Source organism: Mesoplodon densirostris, chromosome 5, assembly GCF_025265405.1.
Source record: "Mesoplodon densirostris isolate mMesDen1 chromosome 5, mMesDen1 primary haplotype, whole genome shotgun sequence".
In the NCBI taxonomy this organism is placed as follows: Eukaryota; Metazoa; Chordata; class Mammalia; order Artiodactyla; family Ziphiidae; genus Mesoplodon; species Mesoplodon densirostris.
Window position 1 is genome coordinate 148,459,442 of NC_082665.1, and position 22,962 is coordinate 148,482,403.

A 22,962-nucleotide genomic window follows, 5' to 3' on the forward strand; every position below is an offset into this window, starting at 1 on the left:
ATGGCATAGCTTTCTCCTCCCCTTTACTTTTAACTGTCTTTTTTTTTTTTAACTTTTAAACCTGTGTCTTTATATTTAAAGTGGACTTCTTGTAGACAACATACAGTTGGGCCTTGTTTTTTTGTCCATTGACATTTTCCATCTTTTAATTGGTGTAGATCATTTACACCAGGTTTGTGCTTGTTTTCTATTTGCTCCACTTGACTTTCATACTTAATTTTGAATTTGTAATTTTGTATTCTTTGTCTTAAAGGGAACCTCTTCTGATCCCTCAAAACCTGGAGCCACCCCTGCCCGGCATGTATTAAGTAGCAATAGAAAGGCTGCATGCCAGTCCTGGTGGGACAGGAGGGATGCAGGGATTCGAGGATGCACCTCGACAGTACATGGATGCACCGGGTCTTTGCTTGGTGGGTTCAAATGTCCCAGACAGGGACAAACTCTTCAGCCAATGAAAGTTTTCCTACAGTCCAATTCTGACAGCAAGGGGCGGGACACCCTCCTGCCTTTCCGCTGGGCTCAGAGTAGGCGTGGCTTATGTGTACTGTTTATTTCTTGGCCGCCTTAGGCCAGCGCTGTGTTGCCATGACGACCGTGCCTGGGTCGCAGCAAATTTTGTTGGAAACTCTCGCTGCAGGTTGAGGACCGTGTATCTGTTTGCAGTGACTCAGTTTCCCAGGAATAAATTGGAACAGTAGGGATAGCAGGGTTCTGTAGACTTTTTCCATCCGAATTCCTCGGCAGGCGCTCGGATGCCTGACGGGCTGCGTGGCCCGGGAGCCCGTACTCTGGCCTCTGCGCGTACCCCTTGGCCAGCTCCGGGGCCGGGAAGGGGCTCCGCAAATCCGCAGAAAATCTTCCGGCGAGCGATGAGCCCGCGGGCCGCAAGCTCTGCTTCTCCCGTGGGGTGTCCATTTTGCATCATTGCGTTTATTTGCTGCCACTCTAACTTAAAGGGGCGGGGGGGCTTTGTCTGAAGGAGGGTCTCGGCTTGCTGATCAGGGCAACGTTCCGTCAGTAACAGAGCTTCTGTCTTCTTTGCAGCGCCATGGGGAGCACGAAGAAGGAAATGGCCCTGCAGGTAAGCCTCAAAGAGGAGTTTCCTTCCAGCACTTGACTGGGGCTGGGGGACGAGGAAGATGGTGTGGAGCGGGAAGTGGAGTGTAAAAATGATATTGTGGGCTTCCCTGGTGGCGCAGTGGTTGGGAACCTGCCTGCCGACGCGCGGGACACGGGTTCGGGCCCTGGTCCGGGGGGATCCCACGTGCCATGGAGCGGCTGGGCCCGTGTACCACAGCTACTGAGGCCCGCGCGCTTGGAGCCCGTGCTCCGCGGCGGGAGAGGCCACTGCAGTGAGAAGCCCTCGCGCGGCGGCTGGAGGGGGCCTGCGCCCAGCGGCGAGGACCCAATGCAGCCAAAAATAAAAATAAATAAATTTAAAAAAATTAATGTTGAGTAAAAACACAAATTGAAAAAGGATATCTTCAGTATGATACCATTTATGCATATTTAGGGACACGAAACAATTTTATATAGTGTTTTTGGACAAGTAACAAGTTTTAAAAATTTTTAATGAGATTTTTCTTAGGATAGTGGTTATTCTTGGGGGTGGAGGCAGGAGGAGAGAGGATTGGGGAAAGATGACAGCTTGAGTTGTATTTGTGAGTATTTCATTGAGAGAGAGAGCAAGAGCGAGAGGGAACAATAGGTAGATATCTGGAGCAAAAGAATACATAAAATTGTCTCCCCATCAGCACCCTCAGTAATACAGCGTTTGTTTCTCTTTGATGCTAGGTCAACATCAGTACCCAGGAACTTTGGGAGGAAATGCTCAGTTCCAAAGGACTAACTGGTAATTTAAGATAATTTTTTAGACCCATCCTTTTCAAAATTGCTAAATGACATATTGAACCATGAAGAGAAAACTGCAAAGAGCATCATTTTCCTATAATCTCGAGTTTCATAAATAAAGAACCAGGTACTTTCTTTGTGTTTATATACATACCTGACTTGGACATCTGTGAGTTCAGTTCAGGAAACTAGTTAGTACTGCCGGATAGCAGGGTTCCCTTGTCTTAGATTATGGTTAGTCATACTCAGGGCTTGTTTGGTGTTAAGCAATGGAAACCTCTTCTAATTACCTGAGGCACAAAAGGGGAAGGTACTGAAGGGAATACGGGATCTCTCAGAACTCAAGTGCTGGAAGGAGAGACAGGCAACCCAAGCAAGTGGAACCAGGGGCTGCACAGTCATTAGGAAACAGCAAAGCCACTGTCACTGGGCCTCCTTGTCGCTGTCCTCCTTGTATCAATTGTCTATTGCTGAGCAACAATCTATCCCCAAACGTAGTGCCTTATAACACTAAACATGTATTATCCCACAGTTTCTGTGGATCCAGAATCCAGGAGTTGCTTAGCTGGGTGCCTTTGACTTGGAGTCTCCCACAAGGCTGCAGCTAAGGAGTCACACAGAGAATGTCAAGGCTCAACTGAGTCAGATTTACTTCCAGGCTCAGTCATTTGGCTTTGGCAGATCTTAGAAGGTCACTTCCAAGCCCATTCCTGTGGCCATTGGCAGGACCTAGGTCCTTGCTAGCTGTTTACCAGAGACATCAGTTTCTTGCTGTCAACTTCTCCATAAGGCTACTCACAACATGGTAGCTTCTTTCTTCCCCCAAAGCAGGGCTCAGGGAGGGAGGAAAAGAGAGAGAGAGAGAGATACGAAAGTCACAGCCTTTTTGTAACCTAATCTCAAAAGTAACCTCCCATTGTTTTTGCCCTGTTCTGTTCGCCCTGGGTGGAGCCTGCACTCAAAGGCAGAGGATTACACAAAGGTTTGAATCCCAGGAGGCAGGGCTCTCTGGCGGCATCTGAGAGGCTGCCCAGCACAGCTGCTCCCCAACTCTTCCTTTCTCTGCTTCTTTTCCTCTAGAGATCTCTGGGCTCCATTTCTGTGTCTGCTCAGTTCTCTCTATCAATGCATCTGCTCGGGGCTTCCCTGGTGGCGCAGTGGTTGAGAGTCCGCCTGCCGATGCAGGGGACACGGGTTCGTGCCCCGGTCCGGGAAGATCCCACATGCTGCGGAGCGGCTGGGCCCGTGAGCCATGGCCGCTGAGCCTGCGCGTCCGGAGCCTGTGCTCCGCAACGGGAGAGGCCACAACACTGAGAGGCCCGCGTACCGCAAAAAAAAAAAACAAAAAAAAAGAAATACATCTGCTGGATCAGCTGGTATCTGCTCTCATCTCTCTCCATTGCAGCCCCTGCACTCATGACTTCAGCACTCAAGCCCCCCTCCCCCATCCCTCCAGCCCCTTCACCCACTGTCCCCTGAGGTTTGTCCTCGGCTCCAACCTGTTTCCCGAACATGCCACACGTTTCCCCACTTCTTCACTCGTATCCACGTTGTTCCTACTACCTGAACTATCATGACCCCCTACAACCTGTAGAACCCTTTCTCATCCCCAGGCAGCTCTAAAGCAGCCTCCTTGCATGAAATCTTCCCTGAAGTGTGGTCACTTCCGCCTGGTGTCTCTAGGGCGTTTGGGGTGGGACTCCGTCTCAACCCCCAGCACACACCCAACCTGGTGTGGCCCCTGTGAACGTAGGCATTCCATACCCTCCCCCAGACTCTAGCACAGGGCCACTGTCTTTTTCATTTCCATCAGGAGCAGACGTGTCCAGGCCCGGGCCAAGTGGGTTCTTAATAAATGCGGTTCCACTGATCCAGGATGTGGGTGAGAGTCTGGCCACACTCTACTACTTGAGGGATTCCAAGGCTTTGTGGATGGTGCCAGGTCTTAACTATGTTGTCCATGTGCCTTGTGTGCAACCGGAACATGGCTCCAGGGCAAACCCACCATGACTTCTATTTCTTTAACAACAGTAAGAAAGCCACCAGCTCCTCATTTTTGGAGGATTTGCTACGTTCCAGGCACCCTAATCTATTGAGTGTGGACTTTGTCGAGTCCTGCTCGAAGCACAACGCGAGGGAACTGTGTGGACCTAAGGCAGCAGGGGCTCGTCTGCCCCTCCTCATCAAGCAGTCGCCAGGAACTCAGGCTCTTCCCTCTTTCTAGAACCGGCAGAGATTTGCTTCCACGGTCAGCCACCATCTTGGAACTCTGGTCTTCTGCTGGGTCACTTCCATCTGCCTTCCAACATGCGAAGGTCTATTCAGATTTACACACACACCCCTCCCTTTTCATTTTCTCTGCCTTTCCTTTCCTTCCTTCTCTTTCTGCTTCCGCCTTTCAGAGTCCATCTCTCCATAACTTCCTCTCCCGTCCTCAGCCACCTCTCTCCCACAACCGTGGGAAGTGTGCCTTTGTCCCCACCGCTCCTCGTAGAGCCAGGGAGTGCAAGAGGAGATGGGAAGCTGGTACAGATGACTAGGCTGACCTAGCAATGCAAACCCTGCATAGAGACTGGCAGCTAAGTGGGTCCCAATTTTTTCCTGCTGGGGCTTGCACCTGTTCTCCTTGGTGGGCCTGGATACAGGGTCCTCCAATTCTTCAAGGATTTTTTCCTGGAGTCACCCAAATGCCTTTCTCTCCCATTCCTGTGGTCTACTGAAATCTCCAAATCCCTCACCTGTGAAGCTGTTGTCCTCAAAAGAGCCTCAAAGAAGCTTTATCCTCCACCTGGATGTTGAGGAGGACCAGATCCTTCTCTCTGGCCCCTGCTGGTGTCTGGCTGACTTTGGGGCTATTTGCCCTAGACTCTCTGGTCGGTTCTGGAAATGCAACATGTCTGGAATCTAGTTCGCTTTCCTCCCTCCCCAGATGCTCTCTCCCTGCCTCCACCCAGTCCTTTCTCTCTGCCGGGTTCAAAGGTGGTCCTTCTCACCCACAGGACTGCCACCCCCAGTCTTTCCACGACATTTTCAAAGTCTCAGGGATTCCTTCGTTTCTCCCTTCCCTCAACACAGCCACCCCTGTGTCTGGCTTCCTCGTCCCTCTTAAACCCAGCCTGGCTCTCACTTTCTCTGCAAAACTATGTTGCTTGGCTGAACTAACCCATACTGTTGAATTCATGCATCTTCTTTCCTGGAGTCATTGAAAGAGCACAGGCTGTGGCATCAGACAAACCTTGGTCCAAAACTCGGGTCTACTGCTTGAGAATTTTTATTTATTTATTTTTTAACCTTGGGTTGGCTATTTCATTCCTCATTTCTATGGTAGGATAATGATACCTATCTTGCTGGATATTTTGAGAGAAAAGCAAAGTGCAGATGCCCTCTCGTAGCTCAGTAAATATTAACACTCTCTCCTTTCTAAAACTTACTGCGAACCCTCGTGGCCTAGTAAACCAGGATGGAACTCCTCAAACCCACATTCCCCACTCCTCCAGTGATCTCTGCCACCACTGATCAACCCAACCGCAGCGGCCCCTGGACTCCCCCACCATGCTTCCCACCATGGCCTCCCTCTCTGCCCGTCCAAGCCTGGCATTTCCACAATGCCCAATGCAAGTCGCCTCTCCACTGCAAAGCCTCCTCCCCTGAGTCCAACAGTACAGCGTTAAGACAGTGGTGCCAGAGTCTATGCTAATTTTAATAATGATAATTTAGGGAATTCCCTGGTGGTACAGTGGTTAGGACTCTGATCTTTCACTGCTGAGGACCCGGGCTCAATCTCTGATCAGGGAACTAAGATCCCGCAAGCCGTGTGGCATGACCAAAAAAAAAAAGATAATTTATATCATGGTTTATTAACAGTTCTCATGTGATGTGAAAATTTTGAAATGTGAATCTTCAAAAAGTAAAATTGCAAATTGCATGCCATTAAAACTGGCAGGGCTGATAGTTTATAAGCATTGTCCACACTCTCTCCCCATGAGGATGCACTCTAACTGCAGAACAGAAACACTCCCTGTGTGGATCAGGCATGAGCTCTGAGTGCTGAGGTCTTTAGGAAGACATCCTTCCTTAAAATGTGACCACCAGTGGTCCATCACCATCTAGCACTTACTTGCTGCGTCTGACTGGGCTGGGCAGGTCTGGTGCGTATCCGGTGCACATGTGTTGGCTTCTCTGCTTAGCTTCTTACAGGCCTCGGGGTCTAGTGCAATCAGACAAGAGGGTCCCTCACACCCAGTCCCACCACACTCCAGAGACTGGGACCAAAGCAGAAAAAGGTACCAGAGTTTCCACCTAGGTCTCTCTCAGGTTCACTTTCCAGGAGAATAATGTTGATTTGATAAAGTAAAGTTTTAAAGACAAAACTCTCCTTTACCCAAAGCAAGTGGCTTCCAATGCATCAGGAGGAAAGGTTAATGCTATGTTTATTACCGAAGTAGCTAAGAGTTGATTGCATGCTGATGGGTCACCTACAGTGACCTCTTCCTTTTAGAAGAGATAGTTTCAGTCCATTTCAAATATGTACTGAGGGCTTCTCTGTGCTAGGTCTGACCCTGAATGTAGCTGAACATTCCTTAAGGCAAAGGATCCATGTTAAGTAAGTGATTTTCCACCATACTCACTTGATTGTGTTTAGAATTCGGAACACTGAGTTCATGAGGGAAAGCTGTGTTTCCACACTCGCTCATACTCTGCTGGGATAATAAATCCCTTTAACCACGAAATAAATGTCCCTGCAAACAGATGTCCATCGGAGGGGGTTGGAATGTGCAGGTATCAATTTTGCCTGACGTGCTGGGCACTGGTGCCCGCTGAGTGCTCCTGCTTCTTGGTTTCACGCAGTTGTCGACGTCTACCAAGGCTGGTGCGGCCCCTGCAAGCCCGTGGTGAGCCTCTTCCAGAAGATGAGGATCGAGGTCGGCCTGGACCTTCTTCATTTTGCATTAGTAAGGTCCTCTCTCAGCACAATGTCACACAACTTGTAAAAAACTTAAAAATTTAAAAACAGGAACAGGAAGTTTGAGGGGCCTTTTTCAGATCATCGACAAGGCATCCGTTGTGGATTTTTTGCTGATACCAGTTTCTCTAGAGAGGAAGCCTCCCCCCCACCCTGCCTCGCGACAGTCCCTGTGGGCTCGGCTGCCCCTGATGCTGGAGCCGGGAAGGCGTGCGGCCACTTTAAGGCCAACACTCCCTCTTGGCTGGTGGACACTGTGAACCCTGAAGTTTCACTTCCAGAGCACAGGGTTTAAGATTTCTATCCTTGCTCCTTAAAGGGGAACTTTCAGCAAACGTTTACTCAGGTCAGTGTATAGAAATGGGAATCACTTCCGGAGAAGCATGCAAGAGACACTGGATGAGCTGCACGGGTTGAGGCTCAGAGACGGTGAACACAGGCGAGACTCTCCCTTACATCCACTCTCGAGAAGCTGGGCTTCCAGGGCTTGCACTCCGCCCGTGGGAGTGGGTTGTGAGGCTCCTGTGGAGTGAGCGGAGGAGGGGTCTGGGTGGGGAGCTTTATCAGACCCGGAGGTGAGCTCGGGACCTTCCTGACCTGTTGCTGCCACTCGGGGCACATGTGGGATGTTAGTGGTGGAGCTCCCTTGATCCGGAGCAGGACAAGCCGTCACATCCCCCTTATTTGATTCCTCAGAAAACTACACTGGCAACACTTTCTACCGGTATGTTGACAGTTGTTAAAGATTCTGATAAAAGGCATTAGAAGAAGGAGCATGAGAGGGAGCAAGCCAGGGCTCCAGCGGGGGAGGGGAGTTGCTGTGTGTGTGTGTTATGTGTGATGTACGTGTGTGCACGTGTGTGGTGTGTGGGAGGATGTGATATATGTGTGTGATGTGTGTATATTATGCGTAACATAGGTGCGTGCATGTGTAGCAGTATGTGTGTGTGGTATGTGTGTGTGGTATATATATGTGTGTGTGGTATGTACATGTGTGTGGTCTGTGTATGTGTGTGTGGTATATATGTGTGTGTGTGGTATATATGTGTATGTATGTGGTGTGTGGTATGTGGGGGATGAGGAGTATGTGCGTTTGGTGTCTGTGTGTGTGTGTGTGGTGTGCATGCGATATGGATGTGTATGTGCTCTGTATGGGGGCTGTGGTGTGTGTGTCCCGCGCGGTTCTCCTGCCATCCCGTCCCTGCACCCGACCTGCTGACAGCCTGTTTCCTTTAGGCAGAGGCAGACTGTCTTGATGTCCTCGAAAAATACAGAGGGAGGTGCGAGCCGACCTTTCTGTTTTATGCAGTAAGTACATTTTCAGTCCAGAACTGTCCCACGGCTGCACATCACGAGGGTTCAGATGGACGCCTCTCACCCAGAGCCGCACTGCTCCCAGCGAGAGAATGCTGTTTCCTCCCTGACTCTATTATTTTGGCCGAGGACAGATGCCCTTAATCACGGCGCTGCTCATGGGTGGAGCTCTGGGCAGTCATTCTGGGCTTGGGGCCTTCCTGAGGGCAGTGCCTGGGACAGAGCAGGACTCACTCAGAGGCCTGTGCTCTTTCTGGTTCGTGGACCTCTTATTTTATTTGTTTGTTTGTTTTTGGCTGCGTTGGGTCTTCGTTGCCGTGCACAGGCTTTCTCTAGTTGTGGTGAGCAGGGGCTACTCTTCATTGCGCTGTGCGGGCTTCTCACTGCAGTGGCTTCTCTTGTTGCGGAGCACGGGCTCTAGGCACTCGGGCTTCAGTAGTTGTGGCACGTGGGCTCAGTAGTTGTGGCGCACCGGCTTAGCTGCTCCGCAGCATATGGGATCTTCCCGGACTAGGGATCGAACCTGTGTCCCCTGCACTGGCAGGCAGATTCTCAACCACTGCGCCACCAGGGAAGCCCCTGAAGGAAGTTTTGAAGGGAGGGGCCTGGGGTAGGGGGCAGAGAAGTGGATGGAGGCTGTGGGCTTGGGGTCCACAGACCTTGACCTTGGGCACGCTCCTAAACAAAGCTCTTGGAACCTCAAGTCTCTTGAAGGAGGTTGCCCATCGTGTGGTCTGAGCAGGACATCTGTGCTGTATTCTAGGGAGGGGAGCTGGTGGCATTGGTTAGAGGAGCAAACGCCCCTCTGTTGCAGAAAACCATCCGAGAGCAGCTGCAGGCTGAAAAGAGGGTGCTGGCCGAAGGCAGAGAACGGAGAGTGGTAAGCGGCCAGCTCACAAGTGTCTCCCAGGCCAGGCCAGCAGGTCCCTCCCCTGCCCCGCCAATGTCTTCACTGTCCTTGGAAAGCTGCGTTAAATGCCCACGCTGGCTGGGGGCCTCTGAGGGCTCAGGGGAGGGTGCAAGTCCCACTAGGAAATCTTCTTTGAAGTCTTTGCCTTCATCCAGAACACTTTAACGTCTTTTATCCCTTTCCCTTTCATCCCCACTGCATCTCTTAACAGGGTTTCTGGAACCCTGACAACGAATTCAGAAATGGACATGAAGTGGATACAAGGAGTCAGCCTCAGGGGGAAATCTCTCCTGGTGACCTGCCCTCCCTTCTCATTCCTGAGTTTAACTTGTGATCCCAGAGGGTTCATTTCTTTAACTAGAAAGGGGTCATTACCTTGAGAAACAGGATCAGCACTGCTTGTGATTTTGGTAAATTACTTCCAGGACAACGTGGACTGCGAGTTTTTCACAAAAAATTGGCAGCCTTTGAAGACCGACACACCTTGGGTAGAAAGAAGTACCTCCTGGTGCCCTGAGCAGCGGCCAAAGGAGCCTTAACATTATTCCATGTTCACTGTTCACGTTTTCACATTCAGTTCCAAAGAGCAAAGCCCTGTTTTCATAGAATGGATTGGAGTCAAATCCTATTTGTTCCCCCAGAAAACTGGCAATTTTTCCCCAAGAAAGAAAATCACAGATGCCTGTACCTACTCCACAGATAAATGATCTCTGTATACTACCTGCACTGTGTAGCCAGTTGCTTACTATTTACTTGCACTTCAATTCTTACTTTGTCTTCTTGACAACTCTCTATTTCATCTTTCTTTTTCCTTAGTTTCTACTTGATGCTCGTGGAAACCCGCAGACTCTAAACCTTAAGATCAGCATGGATTTCCTGGTCCTCAATCGCTCTCCTCCCCGGCTCCCTACCACCCAACTACTCAAAAGGTTCCTGATAAGTCTCCAAGGCTGATAATCTTGACCCTTTTCTTCTGCTCTGCATTTAGGACCTTTACCTATTTGGCTTCTGCTGGTTTTTGAAGGTCTTTGTGGAGTTTTAATTAGCTAACTACTTACTGTCCTTGACCAATTTGTACTAGATTAAAGATGAGGCTCTTTCTGATGAAGATGAATGCTTTTCCCACGAAAAGGAAGATGGTGACGATGAGGATGCGGGTGAGTACAGAACCAACAAGCGTGGCAAGAAGGCAGAGCAGGGCTTCCCTGGTGGCGCAGTGGTTGAGAGTCCGCCTGCCGATGCAGGGGACACGGGTTCATGCCCTGGTCTGGGAAGATCCCACGTGCCACGGAGCGGCTGGGCCCGTGAGCCATGGCCACTGAGCCTGCGCGTCCGGAGCCTGCGCTCCGCGACGGGAGAGGCCACAACGGTGAGAGGCCCGCGTACCGCAAAAAAAAAAAAAAAAAAAAAAGGGCTGAGCAGACTCGGATTTTTTTTTTTTTTTTTTTTTTTTTGCGGTATGCGGGCCTCTCACTGTTGTGGCCTCCCCCGTTGCGGAGCACAGGCTCCGGACGCGCAGGCTCCGGACGCGCAGGCTCAGCGGCCATGGCTCACGGGCCCAGCCGCTCCGCGGCATATGGGATCCTCCCAGACCGGGGCACGAACCCGTATCCCCTGCATCGGCAGGCGGACTCTCAACCACTTGCGCCACCAGGGAGGCCCCAGACTCGGATTTGATGTGTGTGTGTGTGTGTTTTAAATTTATTTATTTTAGGCTGTGTTGGGTCTTCATTGCTGGGCACAGGCTTTCTCTAGTTGCGGCGAGCGGGGGCTACTCTCCGTTGTGGTGTGCGGTGGCTTCTCTTGTTGTGGAGCACGGGCTCTAGGCACGCGGGCTTCAGTACTTGTGGCACGTGGGCTCAGTAGTTGTGGCTCAAGGGCTCTAGAGCACAGGCTCAGTAGTTGTGGCGCACGGGCTTAGTTGCTCCGCGGCATGTGGGATCTTCCTGGACCAGGGCTCGAACCTGTGTCCCCGTCATTGGCAGGCAGATTCTCAACCACTGCACCACCAGGGAAGCCCTGAGGCGTGTTTTTTATTTTTTAATTTTTTTTGGCCTCACTGCACATCATGTGGGACCTCAGTTCCCCTGCCATGGATCGAACCCACACCCACTCCGCTGGAAGCGCGGAGTCTTAACCACTGGACCACCAGGGAAGTCCCTGATGTGTCTTTAAAAAATATATGAGTAATCAGTTTATTGAGCGATCTGAACTCTGGGAAGATAACCCATAAAATGTTTTGTCTCCAATCACCTGACTTCAAACATACTGTGTTGTGTCCCTCCTGCCCTTTAATGGCATCTTGGGCAACTTTCACAGCTTTCTGATCATGTTCAGTTATAACAGCTGTGAGTTTCACGGCAATTTCTGGGCATCAGGAAAGGCTCCCTTAGTAAAATGGAGGGAGTGATGCTAATAAGGTAAAGTAATGATGCTGCTGTTCCCTTAGTCCTTATTTGAGCTCAAGAGTTTGAGCTTCTTTCACCTTTTTTCTGAAGTGTCAGAAAGTCAGCTGTACTGAACCCCTTCCCTCCCCACAGCCCTGCACCCTCTTCCACTTATGCCCCAAGTATTAACTCATGGATTTTACACTCCTGAGCATTGCTGTTCTTCCTGAACCTTTAATACGAGAAGAACACCTTGACCTGACAGTGGGAAGAGAAGCCAGAGGTTAGAGAGGCTGTTGTTGGCAAGGTGCCTCCTGACGGTCCCTGAGACACCAGGGGAAACCAGGACGCAGCTCAAGAACCGAGCTGGAGAGAGAAGGAAGTTCTGATTACTCCCTGAAATAGGAAAGCTGCTTATTCACGTGTGGATCACGAGGACTTTCTGAGTTGGATCCTAACAAGGGAAGAGGCACAGTTTAGGAGAGCAAGAAACTTCAAGCGTGAAAAGGAAATCAGCGACTTGGCTTCTGCAGGAAACGTTTGTCGTCTCCTTTTGGGATTACCTCTTTTTTCCCTTCCCCATTATTTTCTCCCAAATCAGGTCTCTCCACCTAGAAAACTACCCAAAGCCTACCCTTGCCCTTAGCCTTCCTCTCCCCCGAGCCTAGCTTCCTGAACGTGGTCCACACTCCTCGGGCCACCCTCTCCTCCGCCCCTGCCCCCTTGCCGCTCCCCAAGGCTCCAGCGACCTTCTTTTTTTTTTTTTTTGCGGTATGCGGGCCTCTCACTGTTGTGGCCTCTCCCGTTGCGGAGCACAGGCTCCGGATGCGCAGGCCCAGCGGCCATGGCTCACGGGCCCAGCCGCTCCGCGGCATATGGGATCCTCCCAGACCGGGGCACGAACCCGTATCCCCTGCATCGGCAGGCGGACTCCCAACCACTGCGCCACCAGGGAGGCCCTCCAGCGATCTTCTTGGTGCCAACTCCAGTGGGCAGTTTCCAGTCATACCCTATGGCATCCTTCTGTGGGCTTGGCTGATGTCCCCAACGTCTTCCTACTCAAAGCCCTCTTCTCGTCGGGTGTCTGAGATGTCGAGACCTTTCTCGTTTTCCTTCTTGTTTTCTCTGGCCTCTCCACCACCTCCCCTTCCTTGGCTTCTTTTCTTTTGTTCCCTTTTCAGGCTGGAGTTCTCAGGGCCCCAGGCCTGGTCTCTTCTCTTCTCACCCTATACCTCTAGGCGGTCTCATTAATGGGTCAATTTATAAGGGGATTTATTGTAAGAGTCCCTTAAAGTCCAAGTGTTCATAGGACGTTAGAAATAGTGCTCATGGAATAATGAATAGATTGGCTTGCTTAAAATGATTCACACCTTTGCAGTCCACATTTTTTAGATTTTTCAAAGTAGGAGGCCCTCCTCAGGTGCAGATACTGTCGTGTTACAACACAACTGGTATAAAAGTTGAAAACAGAAGATTGGGGCTTCCCTGGTGGTGCAGTGGTTGAGAGTCCGCCTGCCGATGCAGGGGATACGGGTTCGTGCCCCGGTCTGGGAGGATCCCATATGCCGCGGAGCGGCTGGGCCCGTGAGCCATGGCCGCTGGGCCTGCGCATCCGGAGCCTGTGCTCCGCAACGGGAGAGGCCACAACAGTGAGAGGCCCGCATACCGCAAAACAAACAAACAAACAAACAAAAAAAACCCCAGAAGATTGGCCAAGGAGGGGTGTGGAGTCTGTGGAGAGTGTAGGCAGCTCACCAAGGCCAAGGCCATACAAACAGGAGTCTGACAGGGATGGGTTTGTGCCCAGACACAGAGCTCCCCATGGCGTCTGCGGGCCTGAGCGGTGGACGGCGGCCACGCGGCACCTTCCTCATCCCCAGAGCTGCTTGGACCTATGGACACGGCCCACCAGTAGACTGGCCAGTGATCTATGACTGGTGCCTGGGCTCCAAACAATGAGCTGGCCAATTCTCAGGAGAGTGTGAACAGAGACAGAGGAGACTGAAGGCGCAGTTTGGTAGAACGTGCTGGCCCTGAACAGTCATGCCGACTTGGGGCCTGGGGCAGCCACTACTGACCACATGCCGGGAAAGGCAAAAAGGCACACCGAGAGGAGAACACGGTCGGCAGCAGTTAGAGGTCAAGAATCACGACAGGGTGACAGGAAGGGACAAGAGCCGACTCTTTTGGTTATTTCTGGTTTTTGTTCCTGAGTTGTCTTTGACCTCCTCCCCCACCTCCCATCCTCTCCTCCCTCCCCACGCCCTCCCTCCCAGGTTCATGTCCCTTGCAGCCAGGCTGAGGTTGGGGTCTGGAGCCAGACCCCTGCATCCACTAGAGTCTAGGTCTGCACAAGCACAGCCAAGAGGCCAGGGGAGGGAAGCCAGGGGCTGCGTGCGGGGCTGCACGTCCCTGCGGAGGGGCTCCCGAGAGCCCAGCGTCTGACAGCACCATCGCCGGCTTGTTGCAGTGTCATCAGAGAGGGCCTGCACCTTGGCAGTCATTAAACCAGATGCGGTGGTCCATGGGAAGACGGATGAGATTATCATGAAGGTGAGAGAGACAATGCTTACCTTACTGACTATCCTCATGTCTCCTCCGGTGGAAAATCAGGGGTGGAGCATTGTGTAGCAGTGTCCTAGGGGGAGAGAAGGCTTCTAAGGAGTTTTAATTAAAATTCCATTTAAGTAACTTACAATTTGTAAATCGAATTGGAGGACGAGGGTCTCCACTGCTTTTAATGTTGCCTTTCCCGTCATCTTTTACTCTCAACACATTGAAATGTGAAATTGGGCTTGCTTTACCCTTTTAGAATATATATATATATATATATATATATATATATATATATCTCCTACAGATCCAGGAAGCTGGGTTTGACATTTTAACAAATGAAGAGAGAACCATGACAGAAGCAGAAATGCGACTCTTCTACCAACACAGAGCCGGAGAGGTCAGCTTCTCTGCTTCCACTTATCCAAAACACTCTCATTTCTTTCTCTTTCTCCAGCATCGTGTTTATAGATTGCTATTAGTTTGGGAGAAAATAGAGTATTATGAAGAGCAAGAATATGAACACCAAGCAAGCCATGAACTTGCTCTCCGAATAATAATTACGGGCTGCATCAGGGAGACATTCTTTAGTAGCAAGGATGAGAGTCTGACTCCAGCTATAAGGGATGAAATAAGGAATTTATCGGAGGGATACTCCATGACCCCCAGAACTGAAGAGAGTCGAAGGAGTTGCATAAGAAGGTGTGGGGAGAAGAACCAAGGCAGGGGTAGGGCCCTCAGGAGCGAGACCTCACGGACCGTCACTTCGGGCGCTGCTGTTGGGGGACTCACATCCAGCCACTTTCCATCTGCTTCTGCTTGTGACTCACCCACTTGGGAGGGAGGGTATCGGTGAGTGAGCCTGGGCTCCACCTCTCAGGTGAGGGGGTGTGTACGTGGAGGGGTGGATAGGCACTGTGGTTGTCAGCTGGCCTAGGACCAAGTGAAATGGGGAAGGGTTTCTCCCCAAAGGAAGCCTGAGTACTGCTACTTGAAGAAGGCGGAAGGGTTGCACAAAGTCTCAGCCGCATCCCCTGGTTATCCAGCACCCGCATTATTTCCATATTTGTGGTCTTCTAAATGCTCCCATCTAACTTATTATCTCATGTTCAACCCCAAGGGAGTCCACTCGAAGCCTCGTCTTCCTGCCTTTAACTTATATCTGGGTGTGGTTAGGCCCCCCGCCTCCCCGGGGCCCTCCGCGGGCATGCAGGCCCGTGGCAAGGCCGTTCGCTGACGCTCGCCCATCCTGTGGGTGGGATGGGCCCGCCGGCCCTCTGCAGGCCCTGGGGCCCCTGCCCCAGCTCACCGTCTTCCCTCCCTGTGCTAGGAGGCATTTGAGAAGCTGGTACATCACATGTGCAGTGGACCGAGCCACCTCCTGATCCTCACCAGGGCTGAGGGCACCGAGGATGTGGTCACCGCCTGGCAAGCCCTCATGGGACCCTGTGACCCCGCTGTGGCAAGGAGGGAGCAGCCTGACAGGTGATGTCACCAGCTGTGGTCCTCGCATCCATCTCAGAACCTGCATCCAAGGAAGCTGAGAGCCCTGCTCGAGGTTCAGCCCAGAACCATGGGTAACACAGAAGGCTCTCCGATGGCCATGAAGCTCCCTCTTTGTCATACATTAGGGGAGTCCCTGACCTCCCTGTTAGGTAGTTGTGGAGACCCTGACATCCTCTCCCTCTGATCCAGCCCCCAGCTCTTCACTGGGCGCCTCCTTGCTGCCTCTTTCCCTCTTCTGAAGGCTGCAGCTGGGTCCTCACTGTTCTTCTCTCTGCAGCCAAAGGGTCCCGTCATATGGTCCCAGAGCCACCTGCAACTCTCACCCAGGAAATACAGATTCCAGGGCCCCACCCAGGTCTGCCAAGTCAGAGACTCTGGGGGAGGCCTAGGAATGTGCAGTGTAGACTCACCTCCTCAACCCCCGTTCCCCTACTCCCTACCCAAGGTGTCCTGAGGCCCCCTAGAGTCTGAGCACTCTGTTATACTCACAGCCTTGGTCTGCTCCCTGGCTCTGTGTGAATATTTAGCCTGGCACCACCAATGCGAAATCCACTGTGTCTTGCGTTTGAAGCTGAGAGAGACCTCATCAACAGGAAAGAAGTCAGCAAGAGACTAACTGCAGTTTTTACTGTGACCTAACAGTTGTAGGGGGCCGGGAATATTCATATATGAGGCAGCCTGGGCTGATGAAAGACAGCCCAGGGTTCAGATCTTAAGTTTTCTGAGCCTCAGTTCTCTCATCTATAAAAGGGGGATATGAGCACCTGTCGGGGGAGGCTGTACAGTGTTGTGGTTCAGAGCACCGACCTTAGAATCTCTCTTCTTCCTCTTACTAACTGTGTGACCCTGGGTCATCCATGCTTTAATCCCTCTGCCTTAATTTCCTCATCTGGAAAATGGGAACTATAATAGGATAGGACCTGCCTCAGATTAAGAGACCGAGAAAGAGAAAGAGAGAGAGAGAAGTTAGAACATTGTTTGACATACGGGAAGTCCTAGCAATATTAGCATGATCTTAGGGGACCTTGGGGGATTAACTATGCCAGCCTGTACCAAGCCCTCGGCAGGGTGCTAGCCTAGCCCCCGTAGTAACAGCAATAAAATAGCAGCTCCTGCGCTCACACCATAACTCATGCATATTTAAACTGGGGATCATGACAGAGTCTCCCTCACAGGGTTGCCGCACAAATGGAACGAGATCAGGTATGTTAAGCGCTGGCAAGGTGCCCAGAGCACCGTGGCTACTATCACCCTTGCTGCTGTTCCTGGCGTTTCCAGCAGAGAAAGCCATGTCACAGAAATGCCAGCTGCTGATTGGTAGCTGGTGGCCATGTTGCCAGAGAGCAAAACATTTCTTTTCAAATGAGACGATCGTTTCTTGTACGTTTTGCATGCTCCCAGTCTCCGGGCTCAGTATGGCACAGAAATGCCCTTTAATGCGGTCCACGGAAGCCGGGACTCGGAAGATGCCCGCCGGGAAGTGGCACTGCTCTTCCCCAGTTTTAAGTTTTCAGACCAGGTTCCGGAAGCCCCTCTGGGTAAGTCATCCAGGCAGATCTGGTCTGTGTTAAATCTGCAGCGGGGATGGGGGGCGGGTACTGACAGTAACTATGTGGTAACCAAGTCCTCCATCTAATAAGGGCCTGCTGGGGAAACAGGGCCCATTACGTAACTTTAGCGGCAGTCCTGCTCTCTTGTGTTTTCAGAGTAACAGTTTTGCTTTTTCATTACATTTTTGGCTGCATTTTTACTTTGAAGCCAAACTCTCGTTACAAAGTTACTTTTGCATTCTCCTGTGGAAACCACCCAGAAAATGTAACTAACTTTCTGGAAGCCCACTTCCATGGCAGAGGCCAGATGTCATCCCCTCACTTCCTCTGTGCTCCACGTGCCCCATCAAGCCCTTGGTGGGGTCGCCGAGAAGCAGAGGGTTTCACAGAAGGGCCCTCTGCCCATCGCTGCGGTGGCTCTCGTATCCCTCAGACCCCACATTTTGGGAAAAGCGTGCTGGGTCATCCCCACCTCCACATCTGGGTGAGAAACCCACGGGGCTCAGGGTGCACGTGACTCACCCCACTCCACGAGTGGAAGAACCAGACCCGGCCCGTGCTGCTCCTGTCGCCGTGTTGCACGTCTCTGGGTTGAGCCTTGAAGTGAGGTGGAAGGGGCCAGGGGGTGAACATCCTGGGAAAAGCAAAGGATGTGGGGAGGGCATTCTTGGGAGAAGGCTGCCTGCAGATCTGAAACGCTAATAACCTCCGTGTGCCTAAATGTTTGGGTTTTAACCAGTCGGTTTACCTAAATGTTTGAAATGTTCGTCATGGTCTCTTCAAGATTTGAATCCAACCAAGCAAGAATAGGTGGTTTGAGGGCAAGGAAAGGAAGTGCGGGAGCTGACCCCTGCTGGCCCTCGTTCAATCCTGGTGCTGCCTGCTGCCAGCTGAGGGACAAGCTGGGAGTGTGATGGAGTTTAGGGGGCTGAGAAATCCCGGGAAGTGTGGCTCTTTGTGGACCAGAGACCCAAGTCTGAACATCCAAGTGCGTGTGGTGGTTCTCCAAAGCCCTCCTCCGTGGGAAGAACACTCACTCTGGTGTGGGTGTGACTGCGAGGACCAGCTTTCCTCTGGGGGCCTGCCCTCAGGGAGAGCCCACGACGTGTTTCCTTATGTGTCCAGGGTCATGTGACATCTTCATCCCTTTGTGGGGGTGGTGACTGGAAACAAGTAGGTACGACTCTGGGAAAGGAGGAGAGCGAACTGGCTGGGCACCACTCATCGGGCCATCGGGGAGAGTGTTGGGAGATCGTGAGCCTGACTTTTTGGCCTCAGGGGATAACGAGCAAAGGGAACAATTCCAGAAGGGTCTGAGCTTGGACCATACCTGGGAGTAAGTGCGCAGCTTCCTGCGGGGATGACCTTGAAGCAGCCTCATAGGGGTGTGGTGTTCTCCCCCTTTGTCCGACATGTATGTTGTGCTTTCTCAGTTGTCAGGGGCAGGGTGTGCCTTCCACGCACCCAGCACTTCTTCTGGGCCCTGGAGACAGAATCCTGGGTTTGAATCCTGGCTCCACTATCTATTAGCTGAATAGCCTTGGGAAAGTTTTACTTCCTTTTTTGGACCGCAGTTTCCTCATTTGTGAAATGGAGATAATGAGAGGCCCATTATAGCCCCATAATAATCCTCCTCCTCAGAGGGCTCTTGTGAAGCTGAAAGGAGACAAAACATGGTGAAGCTCATAGCCTGGGGCCTGACCCACATCAAGTGCTCAACCAATGTCACTTCCTCTCCTAATTTTTTCCGAGTCCCTAACACACATATTAGGACCTCTCTTTGCTGCTCTGTCCACCCTGACCCCTAACTTCACCATCTGTGATGTACTTAGATTTCCCCTTTCCGCTGTTCCCTTGTGGACAGTTTGGGGACAGGGCTGCTGTAAGAAGTCCTACAGCATGCCTGTTGTCCCACAGGCCTCGAGGTCGAAGGAGAGGGCCCCAGTGAGGCGCTGTGCACCCCCGAGGACGTGGACAAGGCGGCCTGCGACCAGGCTGAGGCCGTGAGATGAAGCGCCAGTGCACTCGTATCTGCTGCACGTAAGGAAACCTCCAGAACCCAAACTTCCTCTTTTGAGCACCAATACTTTTTTGGTTTAGTTATCGTTCATGAATAAAAATAACAGTATCCACTTTCCTGCCTTATTAAACAGTACGAATATGGAACATGTACTTTTTTTTGGCCATCTCTGGGACTTTAGAAAATAAATGGCCATCAGCCATTGAACTCTGCCGTGATACAGTGTCATCTCAGGGGATACTGAGTTACAGAGGACAGTGTTTCCCAGTAATAAATCTACGTTATGGATGAAACAATTTTAGAGCTTACCTTGGTAACAACGGACTTGAAAACAGTGCAACAAGACTGAATGTGACACTTCAGAGCTTACTGACATGGGGGCAGATATAAATCAGCTTTACATCTTCATGCTGCCCACCCAGGCCACAAGGGTAGTCCTGGAATATGCCAGATTCATCTCTATGAATCAGGGCATGTTCAGAAAGCAATGCTTGGGGGTTACGTTTGGAACCAGGGTTCATCTGATTTTCTTGATGCCCCCTTCCCCCATTTCTTTGGTTTCTGATTTTGGCTAAAGCCTCATTTTAAAACCTGAGCACTCCTAGTGGTGGCGCCCCCTTTCACTACTGCCTGGTTTAGCGCTCCCTCCGTGGGACACAGGAGATTTTCAGTAACTAGCTTTACCCGTGAATAGTAACATGGCAGCTACTCTTACCGGATTGCTCTTTGGTTTATTTGTAAATTCACTGAGCCCAGGCACACTCTTTCCTCTTGGACTGAGGAAAAGGCTGTGTTCTTCTACCGCACGAGGCAAATGGCAGAGATTTCCTTCTCATGTGCTGGTTTTCTCCAGGGGGCTTCATGCTTATGACTTGAAGCAGCTCTCTGAATGGGCCGTTAGCTCCCAGAAGACTGTCCTTTACAGGTGCACTGCTCTTTCCTCCGGCCTGTAGCATGAGGCCCTCTGTGCTGGCACCGGGGACAGGATGAGTCAGGCTGCAGAAGGTGGGGACACTGGGTGGCCTGTGACAGCGGGTGGGTGGCTGCACTTCCCATGACCTTGTGTCACCTCTAGATGGAAACACGCCTGCCCATTGTGCTCAGCGCATCAGCACAGGCCTCTGTGAGAAACACCCAGTGGAGCCCTCCCTGGGGCTGTGCTCTTCCCTTTGTGAGTGGCCTCGAGACGGGGACTCGGTTGGCGTGTTCACCTCAGAGCTGGCAACAGAGCCCGACGCCTGGTCTTCCACACCACAGGTGCTGTGTGGCTCTGGGTGAGCTGCTTGGGGTACACCCAGCTGACAGCCGTCTAGTCTCCCCGGAAGCTGGGAGGCCACACTGCCATCACTGGAGAGATGAGACGTGATAAATGGAGTGACCAAGGCCTCCGAAAGCAGGGGACAGAGAAGAGCAGGTGGGGGAACTGGCCCATCTGTGCTGGTGTCCGTGATGACCTTTCAGCCTCCCCAGGAAGCAGCTGGGAGTGGCAGGGCTGGGACGGGGAAAGCAGGAGGGACGCTACGTGATAGGGCTGGGGTGGGAGGTGTGATGACACGCTCCTTCCTGCTATTGCACTGTAGGGCGCTTCTTTTCTCAGAGTCCAGAAGGTTCCTGGCGGAAGGAATGGGGCTAGAGCAGAGGGGGAGGAAGAGAAGTGCTGTGTGGCTCTGAATGAACTGCTGGGGGTACACCCAGCTGGCAGCCATCTGGAGGAAGGCTGAAATGTCTGCTCACTGTCTGAGGACGGAACTCCTTGGCAGAGACCCTGGGCCTGCAGGATGGGTGCCATTTTAGGCGTTAAGGCTTCTCCTGGGTGTGAGCGCCTGACAGGGTGGAGGGCAGGCCTAGCCCCACGAAGTGAAGGACGCGGCTTAACTGGCTCAGGCCCTCCACTCAGCCAGGGCTGCAGGGAGAGAGGGAGGAAGGTGGCTCGGTGGGTCCCAATGTGGCCATGACGGGGGCTCCCTCCGCTTTCCCTGAGGCCAGGTCATGGAACGAGACTTCCCTTGTGCTGGGAACTGACACATACCTCCCTGCCCAGCAACCAGGGAAGGTCAGTGCAAAGGAGTAGGACTGGGAAAGCACCAGCCCCTATCCCAGGTGGCGAGGTGTCCGGAACCTCCCCGTCGGCTCTCCAGCAGGATCTGGGGTCAGTCCCCCCTTCCCAGGCCTCGCTTCCAAGTTTCCCCTGTGGCGGGGGAATCGCCTCACCATCTTCCTCACACGCTCTAGGGCAGGCGCCCCTGATTCTCTCTCCGGTTCTAGTGAGGCCAAGAGACAGGAGGTGCGTCCCTACACTTCAGAGACGGGGAAGAGAAGGCGGTGCCCAGTAAATGCAGGGCGCCTGTGCAGACGGTCATTTGCCAAGCTCCAGGCCTGAGTCCAGTGGGTGGTGGCAGGGGAGGAGTGGCACAGGACGGAGGGGGTAGTCCTGGTGGCTGGAAGTGGCCACCTGTAAAGACCAGGAAGAGGGGGCCGCAGACCGCTGCAGAGGCCCCCGGAAGCTGCAGTTACCCTAGGGCGCTGGCCCCCCACTCTGAAATGCAAAGTCACTTCCCAGCCTCTCATTCACCAAGAATCTCAGGTTCCGAAAGCCAGTACACATCATCTTCTAATGTTTCCTAATGTTCTAGGTATTTGGAAAACAGACTCCTTTTTAGAAGTTGCCATGCTTTTTTCTTGGCTTTTATTAGCATGTGTTAAAATCATATTATCCAAACACTACCAGAAGAACATGTATTGTTCTGCATAAAGTGCTTAAGGAAAAAAATGCAACTTATTAAATTGGACATTCTTTTCTAGTTCATAAATTTTGGGTTACAATCAGGGCACAAAAGGAGAAACAGAATGCAGTATTAGGAGAGCGAGAAGCTTAGTTAAGAACTTGGGTGGAAACACAAGACCACGTCCCATTCCTCCCACTTCCTTGCTGACTGAACACTGCACCTGCATAAAGCAGCAAACAGCTTTCTTTTAATAAATACATTTTCCTTCATTCAACTCAGAAAAGTTAATCATAGTAAAGCACTTTTTCTTTGACCATCTGTTTATAGCCACAGGCAAGATTTATCCACAGAGTTTACGTGTGAAAGTGTCATTTCATTGGGCTTTCCACTTTCCAATGCTATCTGGGTTCAAGATTGTCTCAGCAATTCACTATTGGTTTATTTATATTTACCTGGTACTTTAAATACCAACTCTATAGTGTTTTGTGTTACAAATGCCAACCAAGGATATTTTTGCAGTACTAGAAATGTCAATGAGTGGGCCTAAGTAAGGCTTTTTCCCCAATACACTCCATTTTCTTTAAACTGGCTTCTGCACATTAGCACTCTGATGCTTGCACAAAACCCAAGTTCCTGTTGTGACAGATTTTTAAAGCGGTTATGTTCTGAAAAAAATAAAAACTTGGAAATCTCTGTGTTTGAATCTTGGGTGGTCGTGTTGAGAAAAGAAAAAAACGGCATTAAATACACTTTAAAAACATTCATTTGCAATCAAACATATTTAACTCTGCCAGGGAAGGAGCAGGTTGGTGATGGGGTGCCCCGTCAGGAGTGGCTGGTGGGCTGGGGAACCCATCGGGTGCACGCACTCAGGGCAAGCTTCTGGGCCGCAGACCTCGCTTCCTGGCAGCGATGCCTTTGAACTTCGCAGAGCAAAGGGAAAAGCGAGGCTGGCTGTACCTTCAAACAGTCAAGTGCAACCCCGTTGAGTTCACCTTGAAGCGGACCCAGAACTTGGAGCGTGTGCCAAGCTGAGAGCTGCCGAAGGGCTAAGCAGTAGTGGCTGGAAAAGGCGGTCATCTGCGGTCCTCCTGGGGAGACCCCCTTCCCTTCTCTCAAACGTCAGTGCTTTGGGCTTCATGCAGGAAAAAATCTTAGCCGCGTCGCTTACTAAAATTTCCA

The 22,962-nt window shown here is 51.6% G+C and overlaps 1 protein-coding gene across 1 annotated transcript; it reads left to right on the top strand.

Moving 5' to 3' along the window:
* Window positions 1–1,048: 1,048 nt before the first annotated feature.
* On the top strand, window positions 1,049–22,815 carry NME9 (NME/NM23 family member 9). The gene is made up of 14 exons (XM_060098901.1): window positions 1,049–1,081; window positions 1,795–1,852; window positions 6,700–6,803; window positions 8,051–8,122; window positions 8,892–9,008; window positions 10,120–10,195; window positions 13,896–13,978; window positions 14,286–14,378; window positions 15,309–15,463; window positions 16,886–17,022; window positions 18,952–19,037; window positions 20,008–20,059; window positions 20,130–20,328; window positions 22,674–22,815. Exons 1-14 carry the CDS (start codon window positions 1,049–1,051, stop codon window positions 22,813–22,815), a joined length of 1,407 nt encoding a protein of 468 aa, XP_059954884.1.
* The last annotated feature ends 147 nt before the right edge of the window (window positions 22,816–22,962 follow it).

Excerpts from the sequence above, each read along its gene's own strand:
- NME9 (XM_060098901.1), top strand. The coding sequence starts at position 1,049 with ATGGGGAGCACGAAGAAGGAAATGGCCCTGCAG. Across the intron at positions 1,853-6,699 it reads CAGTTCCAAAGGACTAACTG|TTGTCGACGTCTACCAAGGC; the intron begins GTAATTTAAGAT and ends GGTTTCACGCAG. Across the intron at positions 9,009-10,119 it reads AAGGCAGAGAACGGAGAGTG|ATTAAAGATGAGGCTCTTTC; the intron begins GTAAGCGGCCAG and ends AATTTGTACTAG.